Source organism: Ptychodera flava, chromosome 16 (assembly GCF_041260155.1).
Source record: "Ptychodera flava strain L36383 chromosome 16, AS_Pfla_20210202, whole genome shotgun sequence".
Lineage (NCBI taxonomy): Eukaryota > Metazoa > Hemichordata > Enteropneusta > Ptychoderidae > Ptychodera > Ptychodera flava.
The window spans coordinates 3,292,379-3,311,192 of NC_091943.1; the positions used below are offsets into that span (position 1 = coordinate 3,292,379).

The 18,814-nt window shown below is 37.1% G+C and overlaps 1 protein-coding gene across 2 annotated transcripts; it reads left to right on the top strand.

Annotated features, from left to right (window-relative positions):
• The first annotated feature begins 5,332 nt into the window (after window positions 1-5,332).
• LOC139152536 (TNF receptor-associated factor 2-like) lies at window positions 5,333-14,163 on the top strand. 2 transcript variants are annotated; one of them, XM_070725738.1, is made up of 8 exons: window positions 5,333-5,465; window positions 7,468-7,624; window positions 9,790-9,859; window positions 10,087-10,188; window positions 10,516-10,680; window positions 10,988-11,062; window positions 11,389-11,475; window positions 11,803-14,163. In XM_070725738.1, exons 2-8 carry the CDS (start codon window positions 7,479-7,481, stop codon window positions 12,823-12,825), a joined length of 1,668 nt encoding a protein of 555 aa, XP_070581839.1. In that variant the 5' UTR covers window positions 5,333-5,465; window positions 7,468-7,478; the 3' UTR covers window positions 12,826-14,163. The 2 variants fall into 2 exon arrangements, with proteins under 2 accessions (XP_070581839.1, XP_070581838.1); XM_070725737.1 differs by lacking the exon at window positions 5,333-5,465 and having other exon boundaries at window positions 7,356-7,624.
• The last annotated feature ends 4,651 nt before the right edge of the window (window positions 14,164-18,814 follow it).

An 18,814-nucleotide genomic window follows, 5' to 3' on the forward strand; every position in this document is an offset into this window, starting at 1 on the left:
AATTTTACAATGAGACAGCGTGGTTTCACTTAAAATGGCACACTTTTGTTATTTGTAGAGTGAAAAGTCCGCTAGTTTACTAATCAAATGCTTACTGTATCACTTTTCATGAATTACATTGATATGTTTTGTATATAATTTTTTTTAAAAGACATGTGCTTTCTATAAGTTATTCTTAGTACTAAGCCGCTGTTAGTCACAGCTGTGTCGTTGTACGATAGTAAATGGCCTCATACTTGTGTACACAATCATTCATCGATCAATTGTCTAAAACTTGCGCCGCGTGGTCTTCATTGCAATTGCGTCGATAAAACTTGCTTCGTCGCGTAGCTTGTGGCAATGAAGCTGAAGGTTCTGGCTCCTCTACGTTCGCGTAAATAACTTGTGACTGAAAAGTTGAATTGTTGAAAACAAGGTCACTTTGTTGTGTCTCTACCGACAAAGGACTGTTGTGTTACTTGTTATTTTCCGACCTTTTTTTTGTGAGTGGTATCTGTCAAATGGTAAACTCCTCAGTGTTCATTTGTCGAGTGTTAGACAGGGGCTTGAGCCGATATACGAGGTCAAAGGCCCCAACCTTAACCCACGAGCGCCCTGTAAGGGACTGAAGGATACCTGAGTGCCAATCGGAGCAAATAGCTCTAAATAGTTATCGCCCGGAGTTATTTTATTTATTACGAAGAGATTATATTTTCTTTGTTTCTGAATAATAGTGCGATCTTTGCACCGAATCTCCCTTACTCATACAATATTATATCAATCGTATTTCTTGTGGCAAAGTACAAGTAGGACAACTTTTTACGGACTCAATGTGACGATTGTGTCAATCATTTAGGCCACTATATGCTGTTATTTTGTTTGCTGTACATCGTGCAGCATGCAGCCGACATTAAAATGAATGCGGTTACTGTTGATGAAAGTTTTCAGCTGACGTCGACATTTCGCCTTTCCAAATCTGAAATAGCCTATAAATAGATAATAAACGGGGGTTACTCAATTTGTATCATGAAAGGCAACCAGAAAACGTGTATGTCTCGACACTTTATCACTCCTGGTCCTGCTTGCAGATGACCTGCATTGAACTCGATTATTGATGTGTAATAAAGCGAGGAAGGGTTAAACATAGACAGTAGAAGCAAATCTCGCTTTTACTGCCTATGGGTTAACATTTCCTGTAAACTGACTGTCACAACAGCAACGTGAAATTGTCTCAAATCATACTTCCACCACGCATCGCACATAGACCAACAACTTGTTTTAATAAACCTATACAAATAAAGATGCATGTACTCGGTACTGCTATTTACTCTCGCTGTAGCCCACACACAATAAGACGCCACAGCAAATGTACTCGAACAAGCCTTAAAGCTTCACATATTTCATTATTTGTATTCAATATTCCTCAAGCCTGCCCATAAACAATATCACGGCATTCTAATGGTACATGTCCCTAAAATTTTAATATTTTTGTTCAACATCAATAAAAATGAAATCCTGTGCAAAATCTAAGCTCTGTCATCTTTTTCCTTTCACTGGTATGGTATCGCTCGGTTCAGTTGCGATTTCCACTTTCTAGTCTGTTGTCTACATAGTTTTATACATATTTTTCAATCTATCGCCTCATTTCGTAAAAAATGTCACTCACTTCTTAAGATGTAATTAAAGAATTTGATTATCATTTGCCAATAAAACTAAATATGTGGAGTGAAATCTGTACAAGAGAGGCATGTAATGAAAACATTATAACCCAAACAAGGGACCAAGTACTCTCGGGCAAGAGATCATTTGCCCGACGTAAGGAGGGTATATAGTCCCATGTTTTGGCTACAATATATAAAAAATTGCCGGTTTGATATTGGAAAAAATTGTCATTGTTTTCTCATTGGCTTACTCTCATAGTGTGTCAACGTTTTTGGTGAAATTCCAAAGTCACATTTCTTGTATCCATATGAACTTGTAACCACACGATTCTTACCAATTATCAAACATCTATAAATGCACAGTTATTGCTAGTTTTATATTGAAAAATATAATCTTCCTAGTTTTTCTCATACTCTACCATGTATAGTGAACCAACATTTTTGATGGCATCCAAAATAATCAAATTTCTTGTACACACACGTTATGTACTTTTTACCTCCCACTTCAAGCAAGAGACATTTACATAAATGATCAAACAAATATAGATGTGCAGATATAGCTTATTTTGTAATTGAAAATTGTGGATAATTGCGATAGTTGCGCAAAAAGCAATGACCCCCAAACAAAGGCAAGCATGAAATTTCATGACCTTTCAAAATAGCAACCCAACCCCCAAAAATACGGCCCTACCCTCAAGTACTGTATACGTCACTTGTGTACGGTTTGAGCATTGTAGCTCAGCCGAGGTACGAGCAAAGATGCACGTCGACTATCGATTCAACTAAGGGAATCCCCGCGGCCAATGACGCACTTCACCTCGTGCTAGTCACATGCAATTTTCCATAATGCAAAACAGCGAGTATGTGATCATTACAAAAGCTGGTGTCAACCAGTCTTCCCACAGGGGCCAGTCCCCTGCGATGAGGAGTTTTGGGGGGTCTATGTGCAACTGTTTATTTCTTTTTACTGTGATATTACGTAGGAAAATAAGATTCCGCATTGGACAGCCGTGGTGTTGACTTAATCAATTAATTCGCTGATACGCACAGCCGATTAGGCAGTTGGCAATGTTTGCAGAGTAATTTAACCACAGTCCCTCTACAAGTGGTATGTACATGTATACGGGTTGGAAAGGTAATAGGAACTTGTAGCTGGGTAATAAAGAAAGCAGTCATACGGTTTGGAGTCGAAATCTTTATTTGAAATATCACAGTGAAAATTAATAAATAAAACGTTGCACAAAGAATCCCACCCCAGGGGGACTGACCCCTGTCCCCTGGTGGTAAGACCAGTCGGCGCCAGCTTTTGTAATGATCGCTTACTGGTACCATAGAAAAAGATGGATAGAGTCGCAACGGGTATTGTTTAAGGCGTGAAGCGGTTACGTAACTCATCCATGTTCGCCTCGCCTCAGGTTGCTCTCGCCTCTCTTTTCCGAAGAGTGCCGACCATGCATCCTTCGGTAATTTTCGGATTTTCGCCAATTGTTAAGCGAAAGTATGTTCGGCAAAGTTTGTGTTGTTGTTGTCGTGTAGTGCTAAGCAGCATTGACGTGCTGGCGACAACGGGAGTGTTTTGAGCTTCAGGAAAGTAAGTTTTACCGTTTTAAAAATTCCTCTCATATTTTTATGAATATATAATGAGTGTGTTTGAACCAAATTTGAAAGTCTTTTATCGATACTGTCTGGTTTTACTCAATGGTTTACGGTCAGTCATACCCTCTTTTACACGTGCGTCAAGGAAAGACATGTTTATGAAACTGCTGGCGTGTTATGTTTTGATTGGCGTGAAGCAGTGTTTCTGGCCTGAGAGCTCACAAAGTAACTATGGTTGCTACGCGACTGGCAGTACGATGCCATCTCGTCGTATTTTTCGCATAATCTCGTGTAATTATCAACCACAAACAAAGCCTCCAAAAAGTTTAACACCTTTGAAGCTCATTTTAATATGAAAAGCCAATAGTCTACCGAGACGACCATGGAACAAAAGGCATGCAAGTGTTGCCACTCTGTCTATGTTCCTCTGTGATGGTACTCACAGTTACGCATATGAACCAGCAAACGGAGGGACTGTGACCAGCATAACGTACACTGCGTCACGCATGTGACCAGCATGAGCTACACTGTCTGCGTAGGACGGGGATTCCCCAGCTGAATCAATACTGTAGTTGGCATACACCCAACAACTTCACTGTGCCGAAGGTCATGAATGCCTTCAAAGGTTTTATTGTCCAGCGAAGTGCCTGAGATGGCGAACGTAGGATAGACAAGCGATAGACATGCTCAAGGAAAATTTACAAATTTTATATGCGTCGAAATATTGCCTTCCAACTTTTATCTCCATGCTTCCACACAGCCGGTAGCAACATACGAGAAGCTAGCTAGGTGCGATGACCTTTGCGACGCACTTTGAGCAGTGTAACATGACACGAAAAGGGATTGTTGCAGTTGTAGTTCGATGACTTAAAAAACGAATATAAATCTCAACATGTAAAGGAAAGAAGGCGATGGACTTTTCCAGACAAATCGCGAAAAAGAACAACCAAAGCAAAGGAAATTGATATCGGTCGAATGCGGTTTATTTACGCTGTGATGTAAGTTGGCTTCAAGATCACAACTAGGACTGCATGATTTTGTACGAAAATGTCGAGGAGGCGTGGAACTATGTCATCTAGATTCATACCAATTGTGAAGTCTCAACAAAACGTGAAATATGTTTGTGCACTTCAGAAATGATGACCTGCATTGGCACGTACCCTTTCAAGTTCTTTTCATGTTGCTGGTTGGCTCTATTAAAGCAAAAAAACAACAAAACACCTTCTGTCTTAACACTACACTTGTTAGCTATCTACCAATGTGCTGCTGAACGAGAACCTCAAGATCAAACAACGAAAGCGTCGCAAATTTAAGCTCCAAGTATATTGGAAAAATGAATAGGCATATTTTATTAACCTGTGAACTTTATTCTATGACGTATTTCAAGCAAGATCTAGTTGGCACCGGTCAAGTTCTGGATTGCACAATGAAGCGATTGCAACACGGCATGTATAAATGCGTACACTGTTACGCCAGTCCATCGATTGCTCGAAACCTGTCAAGGCGAGGGAAAGTTCTCACGTAAATTGCAGACGAATCTCAGCTTAGTGAGTAAATCTGTTTTACCAGCAGTCACCCGTTTCCTAAAATTCCGCTCTGCGCCTCGGCGCCCAAAAGACGTGTGTATGTACGCCGCCTGTACACACGTCATGGGCCACGTAGGCGCAAAGCGAAATCATAGAACGCAGTTATAGCGTTGAATGCCTGCCAAAATTACGGTATGCCATTTATAATTATGACATACCTTTCGTAATTACGACATGACATGATGAGATGAGATGCAAAATGTGATCATTTGGACATGGAGACTTGACATTCGTAATTATGACGTAGCATAATTCAAAGCTTCGACTCCTCATCCTGCATCGCATAACCCTCATGATGTACGCATTCTGCACCGTATAATGGCATGTCAGCATGTTGTGTCGCGTGTCTTCATGGCGCATGATCAAACAGATGCGCTCTTATCGTGCAACCTCAAGCGACTTGCCGTCTATAAAGGTGCGACTGAATGTAACGAACGATGAAGACCGTCGAGAGAATAGCTCGATCGACCTTCATTTCTTGATCACGTGTTCACATACGTGAGATAATGTCGCAGTGATGCCTGTCTGTCATGTATTTGTCTGTCTGTCTACGTGCGCTATATCTCAAGAACGGCTTATCGGATCACAATCAAATTTGGTACATAGATTTCGTTTGAGAATGGCAAAAGCTGCTTAGTTTTAGGTGGGTATGGCTTTCATATTTCATGCTTATTTGCATAATTAATGGTTTAAAAAAATAGACATACTATGAGAACTGGTGCACAGATAGATTGCTATAAATGTTGATCACACAGGGATTTAACTGTCATGAAAGACATAAAGGTGTGACAAGAAAGCTAATTGCTAATTTGCATATTTGATGACTTTCCTAATTAGGGACATAACACGATTGGAACTAATTTGGGAAAATTGGATGATGAATTAAGGTCGTTTTAACATGCAAATGTAAGCTCATCTGCTTTGCTTTTTAAGTTACACACTTGTTTTTATGAGTAATTTGTAATATTACAGCATCCAGCTATATGGCATCTTACACTTTTGAGAAATTTGAAAAATATGTTAATCCAATTATCCCAAATTAGTTCCAATCGCATTATATATACCTTTATTGACTCAATCCAAATAAGATGAAACTTTGTATGTATATTGAAGATACTATGATTTAACGTTACTGAAAGCCATTCAGTATTTTTACTTCAGCCATTTCCAAATTTGCATTTTGAATGAACTTTCATGATTAGATTGCCTCAACCACAGTTGACGAAACTTGCGATGTACATTGAAGCTACTATGATACAACATTATTGAAACTCATTCAGCATTTTTACTACTGCCTATTCCTAATTTGATATTTAACGAACTCTCCTAATTGGGGTTATATATCTTGATTGACTTGACCAAAGTTGACAAAACTTGCTCTATACATTGAAGATACTATGATACAACATTCTAAAGTCATTAAACATTTTTACTTCAGACAATTCCTTATTTACATATTTAATGAACTTTCCTAATTAGGGATATATACTTGGATTAAATTGATCAAAGTTGGCGAAACATGCTATGTATATTGAAGGTACTTGGTTACAACAATATTGAAAGTCATCTAGCATTTTTACTTCAGCCAATGCCCAATTTGCATATTGAACGGACATTCAAAATTAGGAATGCATCTGGATTGGCATGATCTAAGGTGACGAAACTTGCTATGTATACTTGACATACACTAATATAACAACCATGGAAGTTGTTTTAGTAGTTTTAGATAAACTTATTACTAATCTGCATATTTAATGAACATTCCTTGTTCGGGATGTTTATCTGGATTGACTTGCCAAGGTTGATAAAACTTGCAATTTGCATATTTAAGTAACATTTTCAATTAGGGCTATAATACTGTAAAAGACCTGCAAAAAAAGTCTATGAAACTTGCTCTGTATATGGATGAGACAATTATGTTGTATAAGTGAAAGATAGTTTGCGTTTTATGTAAGCTAATTTATGATTTGTATATCTAATGACCTTTCACAGTATGGCATACATAGCTTGAATTGAAGGACTTGACCAAAGGCAATTACACTTGCTTTATAAGGTGGTAATACAATGACAGCAGTCAAAGAAATTTAGTTTTTTTATTTTAGCTCATGACATATTTATGTACTTAATGACCTTGGAATTAATCTGTGGTGAATATTGTTCATGGTCTCGATCATAAAACTTTAAATGAAGTTGCAAACGTGAGGCAAAAGTTTAAATTCAGAGACTACTGCAATATATACTGAAACACGTGAGCATTTTCAGTTCATAGCTGGTTTAATACGGCTGGGCAGATATGTGTTTAGATATACGTTAACTTTTTCTCGAGGCCAAGCAGAGTACAATGTAAAATGTGCATCGAACTTCAAAGATATGGACGTTGGGTGAGGTCAAGTGCAAGCAGTGGGAAAAATATTGACAGATTTCATGTGGAGTTACTGCACTCGTCCGACTCTTAGAAGGTACACGTAGGTCTAGTATAAGCTAACTGAGATAAGCTTGCAAATGACAGGCGCTATAGATGTGTTTGCCATAGTAAATAAACCATATTCCATTAACCGTGAAGCCTATCACTGCGTGCTTGCTTAATTTACCATACTGATTCGTAGACTGGTAACACACACGTATTTCTTTCTATTTTGTCGCAGTTTTTGTACGCATGCCTGGGTATCCCCGAAACATATTCGTTCATCAACCTGCCCTAAAGTTTCTCTGCATTCTCTGCTCAGAGGTGTTGAGGGATCCCACACAGACTGTTTGCGGACATCGATATTGCCGTAAATGCCTGCAGGACAGTGTTGAAAGGCAAGAAAATATTCTGCAATAATTTCCCTGACTATGCCCACAGTTGAAATAAACAACTCCACCAATTAAATTTTAAATTGCATTACCCGCTTAAAAATAAGGTAACAGTTTCTTCCAACACAAAATAATTCATGTGGTAGTTGCATCCAGCGAGATCAAAGCTGTAAACACAATCCTATTATCTCGCAAACATGTTTATTTTGGATATTGTCAAAATTCGTAATTCAGAAATTTGATCCCGATGATGTCAAGAATTATTGCATGCTTTATAGCCTCAGTAATCCTGATATGAAGACGTATTGTAGCTTTAAGAGAAACAGTGACATCATAGACAACTAGCTAGAATCTATGTTTAAATGGACTGAATCTGAAAGTCACAGAAGAAAGAAAACTTCGTGCTAAATTTTCATTGTCTCGCGCCAGGAAATTGAAAATGACGCATCATGTAAGGAGTCGACGACGACCAGGACACAAGAATCACTTAATTTCGAGACTCTTGCGGATTCGTTGTTGTTGTTGTTGTTGTTGTTGTTGTTGTTGTTGTTTGAGATGAGGTTGAATTAATGGTATTTTAAGTTACAACCTCAAAATTAATTGTACAATGGAACGGCTATATTATAATATCTTGCAGCGCTACCAAATTGAACATGCTGCACCACCAGTAGTCTTGAGTTCATTATTTTACATTTCCTGTCAGCGGACGGTTTCTATTTTTAGATGAACACCTCTGGTTGTAATCATGAGAAAAGTCGCTTAATCCCAAGAAATGTGTGGAACAAACCTATGATATAATCTAAGGTGATCGTGGGCTTACTGGCTTTGTAGTCACAAACATCAATTAATTTGTACAAAAAAAAAAATATAACAAAATGACTAATATCCATAATGGAAAAATATTTCAAATAAAAGGGAATTATAATTGTAACACTGAGAATGTTATATACTGTATCTACTGTGATAAATGCATGTGTCAATATGTTGGACAAACCAAGAATAAAATCAGATATAGAATGGCTGGACACAGGAGTATGATTAAATCTAATAAGTCTGACCCTAATAACCCTGCAATGTTCGTGAGCCAACATTTCAATTCATCTAACCACTCCGTCAAAAATATGAAAGTTGTAATTCTTGAAAAGGTACACAAAGATAACAAATTCTCCAGAGATTTCACAGAGTCCAAGTGGATATTTCAATTCAACACTATGTATCCTCAGGGTTTGAACAGAGAGACACCACAAAAATTCTAGATGTGTAAGCAGATTTTACAGCTCTTTCTTCATTTCATTTTGACGATTTTTAGTAGGCATCACCTCTTTCAGCAGTATTCTTTTTTAGTTTTCTTTGTAACTGTTCTAGTTTGATGTATTGTAGAATTTCAGTTGTTACATAAGTGTCCTTGGATGTACGCTATTGTCCACGGTTCATAATTTCACCTGTTTGAGCTGTATTTTTAGAGTCGGATATTTTTAGTACGTCATTTCTGTGTGGTTTGCACTGCCACCTTTCCTACACTTTAATATGCAAATGTCTTTCAAGTATAAATGAGCCTTGACGTTGTTTTGAAACAATACCCACACTTTGACCATTCGACTCCTGGGTTTGAAGGAAAGCGGAGCAGTTTTCTGCTCGGCTTTTTTGTAAGTTGGCGCCAATTTTTATTTTTAACTTTTACACGTTTTCCAGTCTCTGTATGATTCAATCTTTTTTAGCATGTGTATTTTACTTTAAGTTTGTCGTTGTTATTTTATTTCAGATTGTTTTAACCTTGATAAAGTGGGATTACTCCCACGAAACGTCGGTGTAATAAATTTATAAATGAAGAGCTTGGTGTCCTGAGTTGGTGCGTCTTGACCTGCTTTGTTTTACATTATATATATATATATATATATATATATATATATATATATATATATATATATGTATATATGTATATATGTATATATATATATATACACATACTGCTTTGAAAATGGCACAAGATCATGTCTGTCATGTTTACTGATTCACATTCACAAGCGTTATTATGTATCCGTTTTTATTTTCAACAAACAAGTTTCAGAAGAGAGTAACTTGGTAATTTATAGTAACATTTCTTTTGATTTTATCAATCGCTGGATTTCTTTTAATGTTATCATATAACATCAGATCCCCCTTCTCTTCAGTAGTGGGACGATCAAGTGTAAAGGGTGCGAAGTTGAAGATAACTATGAGTCGATTTTGACAATTGAAGATGTGAGTATCTGCTTCTGTGGAGTTTTATTTCAATGAAAACTTTGATCACACATTTTACACACAAAAAAAACGTTATTTCTGTCAATATAACAATCAAATAACGTCTTTGACTCCCCAACACAAATTTTGCTCGATATGTGAGGGACAGACAGACATCCAAACAGACAGACTGAGACTATAGGCATTATTGGACTACTGATTTAAAAAGACCGATTTATATCCTGCAGATAAACAGTGATAGGGCGATACTGAGAGAACTCAATGAGATCGAAGTACGTTGCCAAAATGATGGATGTTTATGGAAGGGGCTCTATAAGGAATATTGCGAGGTAAGATCTGTTTATACTTTTGCGAAGATACGATGCGCCTCAGAGACCGTCTTTCAGACGCAAATACTTTTCTGGTCTCTGTTTTGGAAGAACAATTAAAAAGTATGAGGACTATATGAAGTTTTTACCACCTTGTATTTGTCAAACTAAAACAAAATTGTGCAGTGAATTTTCATCTTTACTTTTGAGTATGGAAGATGTCCCCAAGCTAATCATGGAAAAATTATGAGCGCCTACTACCTTTAGACTTTATGCCAGAAGAAAGCGTAAAACACGTTCACTATACAATCAATGGGCGTCATTGGTATTGGTAACTTGCTGTTTCAGGGACATGAATCGCTTTGTCCATTTGCTACTGTCCGATGTATTCACGAAAGATGCAGGGCTCAAATGCGAAGGAAGGACCTCACAGAACACCTGGAGAGAAACTGTATCAGGAGACCAGTCACGTGCCAGTTCTGCAATGATGAAGTGACGTATGAAGAATCTAAGGTGAGAACAGATTTTAAATTAAGCTTGGTCTTGCCTAGCGATATTTTTTGTCCGACACATAAAGACGATATTTAATTTTCTTAAACGAGTTCGATGATTATATGTATTAGACGAAAACAATGTGATAGACATACACTCAGGAACAGAAAGAGGCCTTTACACAGACAGTAGAGATTGAATGATTGAGTGACCTAGTACTACACAACTGTGAGTCCAGTGAATTGCTGTTTTAGGAGACGTGACATATTGCAAACATTACTAATTTGATTTCCACCAACAATGCTATAACCATCTTCATATCTTACAGAGTCACCAGAAGCAGTGTCCAAAATACCCGGTTATCTGTCAATATTGCGGAAGGAAGGATATTCTTCGTGAAAAAGTAAGGATACTTATTGATGACAGACAATGGGAAAAATCATCCATTTTCATGCTGCCTTTACGCCATATTACACAGACCAAATAAGAGTTTGTAAATAGAGTCTCAGTGTACAGATAGTAATTACTATTAAGACGAGGCATGAGTGTGTTTTGTATTTTTATAAACCTTTGTTGAAACTGGGAACAGGGTACATCCATTTCAATAAAATGATTTTGCATAGCTGAAAGTCATAAATTGTGGTTCATGTAGGTCACACAGGATAGCTCTGCATGATAGGACAGCCTTTTTGCCAATAAAGAGTTCTTCAATGTGTCTTCCATATACAGATTGCAATTCATCAGGACCTTGTAAAAGGAGACTGTAAAAAGAAACCGATTCCTTGTCATTTCAAAGATGTTGGCTGTGACGAGATGGTAAGCATAAGACGTTTATGTAGAAGTGTAACCTGACATTGTAATCAGATATTGTGTCAGAATAATGATTTTAAATTAAGAATTATCATGTTAAAACAAGGAAAATCAAAAAATCAACAGAAAAGAAAAGGCAGATATTGAACAATTTAAAACATTGTCAAAAAGGCTCTGTTGTGTCTACTACTTTGTGAACGAAAATGCCAAGTACGTGATAATATGATTGTTTCAAGATATCCATTCGTGCACACGTTGATCTCTTGTGTCACTTTGATTTAGACATTAAAACTTGTGAAGTATAGTAATATCATTCCTTCCCATGTACCTTAGGTTGACAAAAACAGGATTCAAGACCATAACACAGAGTTCATTGGAAAACACATATTGATGGTCCTCAATGTGGTTACAACATTATTAGCACAAGTGAAAGTCATGAAGGATGACAGTATAGTTGAAAGATTGAAGAGAACAATCAATGAGCAACAGAAAAGAATCGAATCATTGGCATCTGATACCCAGAAGCTGGAAACTAAAGTGACACAAGTATTGGATGCAAAGAGTGGTCAGTCCAAATTAGATAATGGTTTATCGGTACCCCAGATTAAAACGATGCTTGACAAATTAGACAGTTCCCTTAAAGAATTAAAAGACAAACAAACAGTACTTCACACTAAGGCTAATACTTTTGACGGTGTTGTGGCAGTTCTTAACAATCAAGTAGAACACGATGAGAACATGATGCAGACTTTAAAAAGTGAAAGAATCAGGGACAGAGAGCTAATTGAGGGTTTAGAACGTAAGATTAAAGCGCAGGATAAAATTATCGCCGTGAAAGATGTAGCTTTGGCAGAGCAGGATCTGAGGATACAGTCATTAGAAATGGCGTCATACGATGGCGTACTTCTGTGGAAAATTTCAGATTTTGAAAGGAAACGGCATGATGCCATATCGGGCAGAACTACGTCAATATATTCTCCCTGTTTTTACACCAGTCGTCATGGTTACAAAATGTGTGCCCGAATTTATCTGAACGGGGATGGGATGGGTAAGGGTAATCACGTGTCTGTATTCTTCACGATAATGAAAGGACTCTTTGATGCCCTCTTGAGATGGCCGTTCCGTCAAAAAGTCACGTTAATGTGGTTAGATCAAAATTATAGGGAACACGTGATCGACGCTTTCCGACCCGATCCAACATCATCTTCTTTCAAACGACCAACCCAGGATATGAATATTGCAAGTGGCTGTCCTTTATTTATGCCCCTATCACAACTTGATAGTCCAAGACATGCATACGTCAGAGATGACGTAGCATTTCTGAAAGTGATTGTTGACACCAGTGATTTGATTTAAAACAGCATCAGATCTTCATTGATAATGTATCTCTTGACGGAAGTGGCTCAATTCAAAGTTGATGAAGTAGGGGATTGGCCGATTGTACTGCGATATGATGTCAGACTTTTACTCGATACCTTTTGATCCGAAATCGAAAACTGACTTGCTTGATCACTGAATTCGTTACTACAGAACGATGCACTTTACATAAGCATTTAGGAGTCTATGAACAGTCCGTTTTGAAAATATTTAAGTTATTCAACGTTCTCACAATCCGAAGTGATGTATTCATGGAGTTTGCTATTGGTAGTTTTGTTTATGTGACAGAAAGGTCTATTTACAGCAATTCATAATAGCTTATACATGTGTATTTGTTTTGGAAACATTCAGGTCTTTCTACTGCAGTCCTCAGAAAACAAGGTATACTGTCAATGTAAATGTCATTTTTATGGTTGAATTTTTGTGCATCCATATCTGAAACAACTCAATTTAGGATGACGACAAAATAACCGTGAATTCATGTATGATGATATTTACATTATCGAAAACCTATTTCAACTATTCGGCGTGCAGTATGTTCTAATATTTGTAATAGAGTTTTTTACACTGTTATGTTATATAATTGTGATGTTGAGTAAAAGATATAGACTTAATAGCTTTCAAAGATTTTAAACTCGTATATTGCTTCATAGTCATCTTTTTAACAATATAGATCGCGATTGTCATGTTTGTTGATGAATGACTATCATTTTTTTATGAAAATTATATATATTTATTTCTATCAATTGATGTTCGTTTGTACAATATCAACTTGATCAACGATTATTATATAAGCTAAAGTAAGAGAGTTGAAAATATTTAGAAATGATTGCATGTACATACTGGGTGAAAGAATTCTATACATTTACATTTATTACAATAACTTGCAAATGGTTTTGAATCTATAAGAATACCATTTTTGTAACATAATAACATATGACAAAAACATTAACGTTTGCCATCTCGTACAGAAGTAGTCTCAGACATGTAAAAATGCGCTTTGACGATTACAACATCAGAAAAGCGTGTGAGGGCCTAGTATATTTTCCGTGACTTATTTCACTTATTGTATTTACAAGTCTTGCATTTATGCTGCTTATTTCATAAAACTAAGTTTACAGACTTTTGTTATTGCAAAAACAAATAGAGAACTTACTCAGAGGGTATGATAGGCTGTCTACAAAATGATAGTTCATCGACGATTACATATCCTGTGTCGACGTCAATGAAGCAACATTTACAAATTACAACTCAGGTGTCTTGCTCTCTTATGTTATGTATTTTATGTATTGTATTATTTATTTGGGTTTTTTTTTGGTTTTTTGGGTTTTTTATTTGTTTGGGGGAGGGGGATAAAAATTGCTTTAACATTAATCAAAATTTCGACGAGGACATTTCCCGTACAATATGAGTTACAAGGTAATGAGATGAAAATCATCATCGAAACATCACTAGTAAAGAGACTTGACTGGAAATCGTTTTTCGTTTTCGTCGAAAAGATGGGCATATTCTCGCTATATATATATATATATATATATATATTATAATATATATATTATATATCTATCTCTCTATTCTCTATTATATATATATACACCAACGTATACAAATGTCTTCGTATTTATTACGTATTTTATTTATTGTCTGTTTTTATATTTAGTTTGTACATTTGTATGAGCTTGATCTCGAAATACAAGTTATTTTATTATTATTATTATTATTATTATTATTATTATTATTATTATTATTACGTGCAACTTATATATTTTGTATACAAGTAGACAAGAGTGGATATTGTGTGTCGTGGTATTTTTGACTGGTTCATAAATAAATTACTAACCTTAATACATGTTTTCAGTCATATATGTCGAAATTAAGATGATTGAGCTCCACACGAAAATTTGCCTTGGCGGTACTCACTTTCAAGCCCAGCAACCAGTATGATTTCAATGGCGGCCACGCCTCGTCAGTTGATAATAATACATTTTGACTATGGATTCTCTTCTACAATAAAAAACCCAACATAAGTCATAATCTTACTGTAATCAGCGAGCTACTGACTTAACACTCTTCGCTTGACGAACTCACTGCATTGTTCCAGAATATTGACTAACAAACAACCACCAATAGAAAGAAGAATTACATATGCTGGACACCATTTTAACATTAACTGATAGGCAATTATGATTATTGCGATTGGCATTTTCGATTGATATGTATATAGAAACACGCTGCAGTAAAATTATCATGACTCCAGAACTTAGCAACTAACCATAGCTGTGCGAGTTCACTAAAAACAGTAGCAGCTAAAATATCAATTTCCGTAATTGCAGTCTCGGTACAATTTGACCATCGACATATGGATTAGATAGCATTATCAGATTTTGAATAGTAGTAGTAGTAGTAGTAGTAGTTTTTAGTTTTTCAATGGAACTTTTATTCCATAATAAAAGTCGTGTACAAAAATACAAAATTGCACTCAGCTGTACACGTCAATCTGGTGCAATCAATAAAATCAAAAGAAATCAAAAAGGTTCAAACTGAGAAACACAAGCAGGGTTCACAGAAAAACACACAGAAGCACTGAGGTTGATACTCCATTGGGTCTTGACGTGGTGACCAAAACGTCGATAACATCACTAGATAACTGGTAGTATAAATTGACATCAGCGATGAGATGACTACCAAAGCGTACGTGCATCCAGCCTAAGGTGAAAACCACTATATAGATCACATCAGGTGACAGGTGTTAAAAAGTAGCATCACGTGAGATTGGTCGGACCAATGTTGACAGCTGGACGTCAAGATAATAGGCAGCAATAACGCTAACACAAGCACAGTGGTTAGCCTGAAACAAAGCAAAGTGTATGTCCCTCCGACAACTGTCCGAACCATGAAAATGATTCCCGTGAGGAGTACGGTGCCCAGGGCATAGACTCGAAGCTACTCGAGCCTCAGTTATCAGAAGTGTAGCCTAATGCTGTAGAGTGTATGCAGTGTATTAATACACAGACCAACAAGCTTACCTCACGAGAGAATATCAGCAATTTTCAGTTTTTCCTTCACTAACAGAAGCTAAAACATTGTTCACACACCAAAATCTATCAAAATTCGTGTTCTCGCGGGAGAAACCATGGTAAGCGTATTCATTTAGTATACGCGAACGTAGACGAGATTTAAAGGCGGTAATAAGGTCACCAGACAGGTGCGGATCATTTTCAGTGATGGCTTTACGACGAGTCATGTGAATAACAAGTTTTGCAGTGTTGAAAATATAGTTTAAAAGGGCATGGATATTTTTATCCATAATAGTTTTAATAAAAGGTGGGCCCATTACAAACCACCAGTACAAAATCCTACAGTTGGGTCCAAGTAGTTGACGAGATAATTTACGCAGTAATTTGAACAAAGAGGTTAGTCGATGACATTCCAGAAAAATATGAACAAGGTCATCTCTGTTACCACAGAAAACACAATTTGGGGTCTGACTGAAATTACATTGAAACAGGTAGTTACCAGTTGCATAGGCACCGTGCAAAATGCGCCATTGAAGATCACCTTCAGTTTTAGGTATAGGACTAGTATAACAGAAACTAAAATTAACCTTCGTGTCTTTTGACAGACCAAGTAATTCCCTCCAAATAGTGTCAGGACGATCACTATGCTTCTTGTGGAAGTCAGACATGATGAGGAATTTATAAATTGCGCCCTTTTCAATTTTATAGAGGGGGCAGTTAAGGACAATGTTATTTGTTTCATCGGTATAAATGATGTCAAGTGAAAACGGGTATTGATGGGGGAGGTTGGAACGTTAAGATTGACATCTTCGGAGAACGAATGTTGTAATTTATCTCTCCATTGTTCAGGAATGGAATTACGTAATGACGTCACGACATTGCTCAAAATCCTACGCGAGTAAATGGGCATTATGTTTGCTATATTATCATGAGATAACCAGTTTCTCGAAAAAGGATCGACAAGGTCACTTATTTTTGTTATCCCAGCATCAATGAGATGATTCGAAAGGGTTTGCTGATCATCAAATACTGAATGCTTGATTTGATCATTAAAAAAGAGAGGTTCTTGGAGAATATTATCCGTTGAGGTGGGATCACCCTTACGAACAGCCTTGGAAGACTGCCAAGTTTGTAACAGGTCAAGATAAAATGGAGGCATGGTAACAGGAATACTGGAATTTTAATAGCAAGAAGTTGTCTACTATAATCAAGTTTGTGGACACGCCTAAGTAATAATCAGTGAATGAGAATGAAGGGTGATCTAAACCTGAATACAAATATCTTTGTATATATTGTAAGCGGAATGCCTTTGCACGTGCAGGGAGATTAATAAGACCATGGCCTCCCTTTTCGAGAGGAGTGTATAACACAGTAGCAGGCACCCAGTGACGACCTTGCCAGAAGAAATCAAGAAGCGCACGTTGAATTTCATTGAGTACATCAGGTGGCGGAAATAGAGAAAAAATGCGATGTAAGATTTTGCTGGCCACGAGCTGGTTAATAACAATTACTCGACCACGGTACGACATTGCAGGGGCAAATCTTGACCACCAACTAAGTTTGTGTTGACTTTTGATATGCAGTCATCCCAATTCTGAATGAAATAGTCAGCATTATTGCCTATGAAAGTAGCAAGGATCTTTAAACCGTCACTATTCCATTGAATTTGTAAGGGGGTGTCTCTTCTGTTACGCCAAGCACCCACCCACAGCCCTTTGGATTTTCTATAATTAACCCGAGCATTACTAGCATCTTCATAAGTACGCAACCATTTTTTCGAGAATACTGAATTCTGAATTATGTGTGATAAAAAGACTGACATCGTCAGCATAGGCAGAAAGCTTACATTTTCGCCATTAGATTTTGGAATCATGATTCCTTGAATATTTCGATCTTCACGAATTTTGTGAAGCAATGGCTCAATAATAATGGCGTAAAGTTGACCAGATAGAGAACACCCTTGTCTAATTCCACGTTCAAAGTGGATTGGAGCAGTAAGAGAGCTGTTGATTCGAACAAGACTTTCCGTTTGAGTGTAAAGCAATTTAATGTGTTTTTATGAAATTATCACCAAAGCCAAATGAATGCAAAGTTCTGAAAAGGAAATCATGATGGACCCGATCAAAGGCTTTTTCTTGATCCAGTGACACAATACCTAGTGGAAGAGTGAATTCGTTATGGTAACTTATGCAGTCTCTGATTAAGTTGATATTATCGAAAATTTGACGACCCGGAACTGTATAACTTTGATCGATGTGTATGATGTCAGGTAACACGCCTTTCAAACGAATAGATAAAGCTTTAGCAAAGATTTTATAGTCTGCACAAAGCAAACTAACCGGCCTCCAGTTACGTAGCAAAGTATTGTCACCTGACTTGGGAAGTAAAGTCAGAACAGCACGACGACAAGAAGTGGGTAAAATACCATCTGTGAGAGAGGCTTGGAAAACATCATGCAAATCATGACCAATAGTGGACCAAAACGTTTTAAAAAATTCCACTGGTATACCGTCAATTCCAGGTGTTTTACCAGTGGTAACCTGCTTTAAGGCTGAGGACATTTCTTCAAAAGTGATCGGTTCGTCGCACTGTTCAGCTTTATCCGGGTTTAATGTTTGTAAATTATCGAGAAGAGAATCTTAGGCTGCAGTTTAAATGGGTTCTGATGGTACAAATTTTGATAAAAGGTACGAGTAAGTGAACGGATTTCATGTTGATTTTCAGTGATGGTCTGATCATGACGACGCAGCTGATTAAGAGATTTGTGCTGACCTTTATGTTTCTCAAGGGAATAGAAAAAGTTTGTACCGGCATCGGAATGATTAAATTATTGATAACGTGCTTGAACAGCTGCGCCTTGAGTTTCAATCTTATTTAAGTTATCCAGGATATCTTTCTGTTGCTGATATGTTTTATGAAGTGAAGGGCGTTCAGCAAGCAGGCATTGCAGA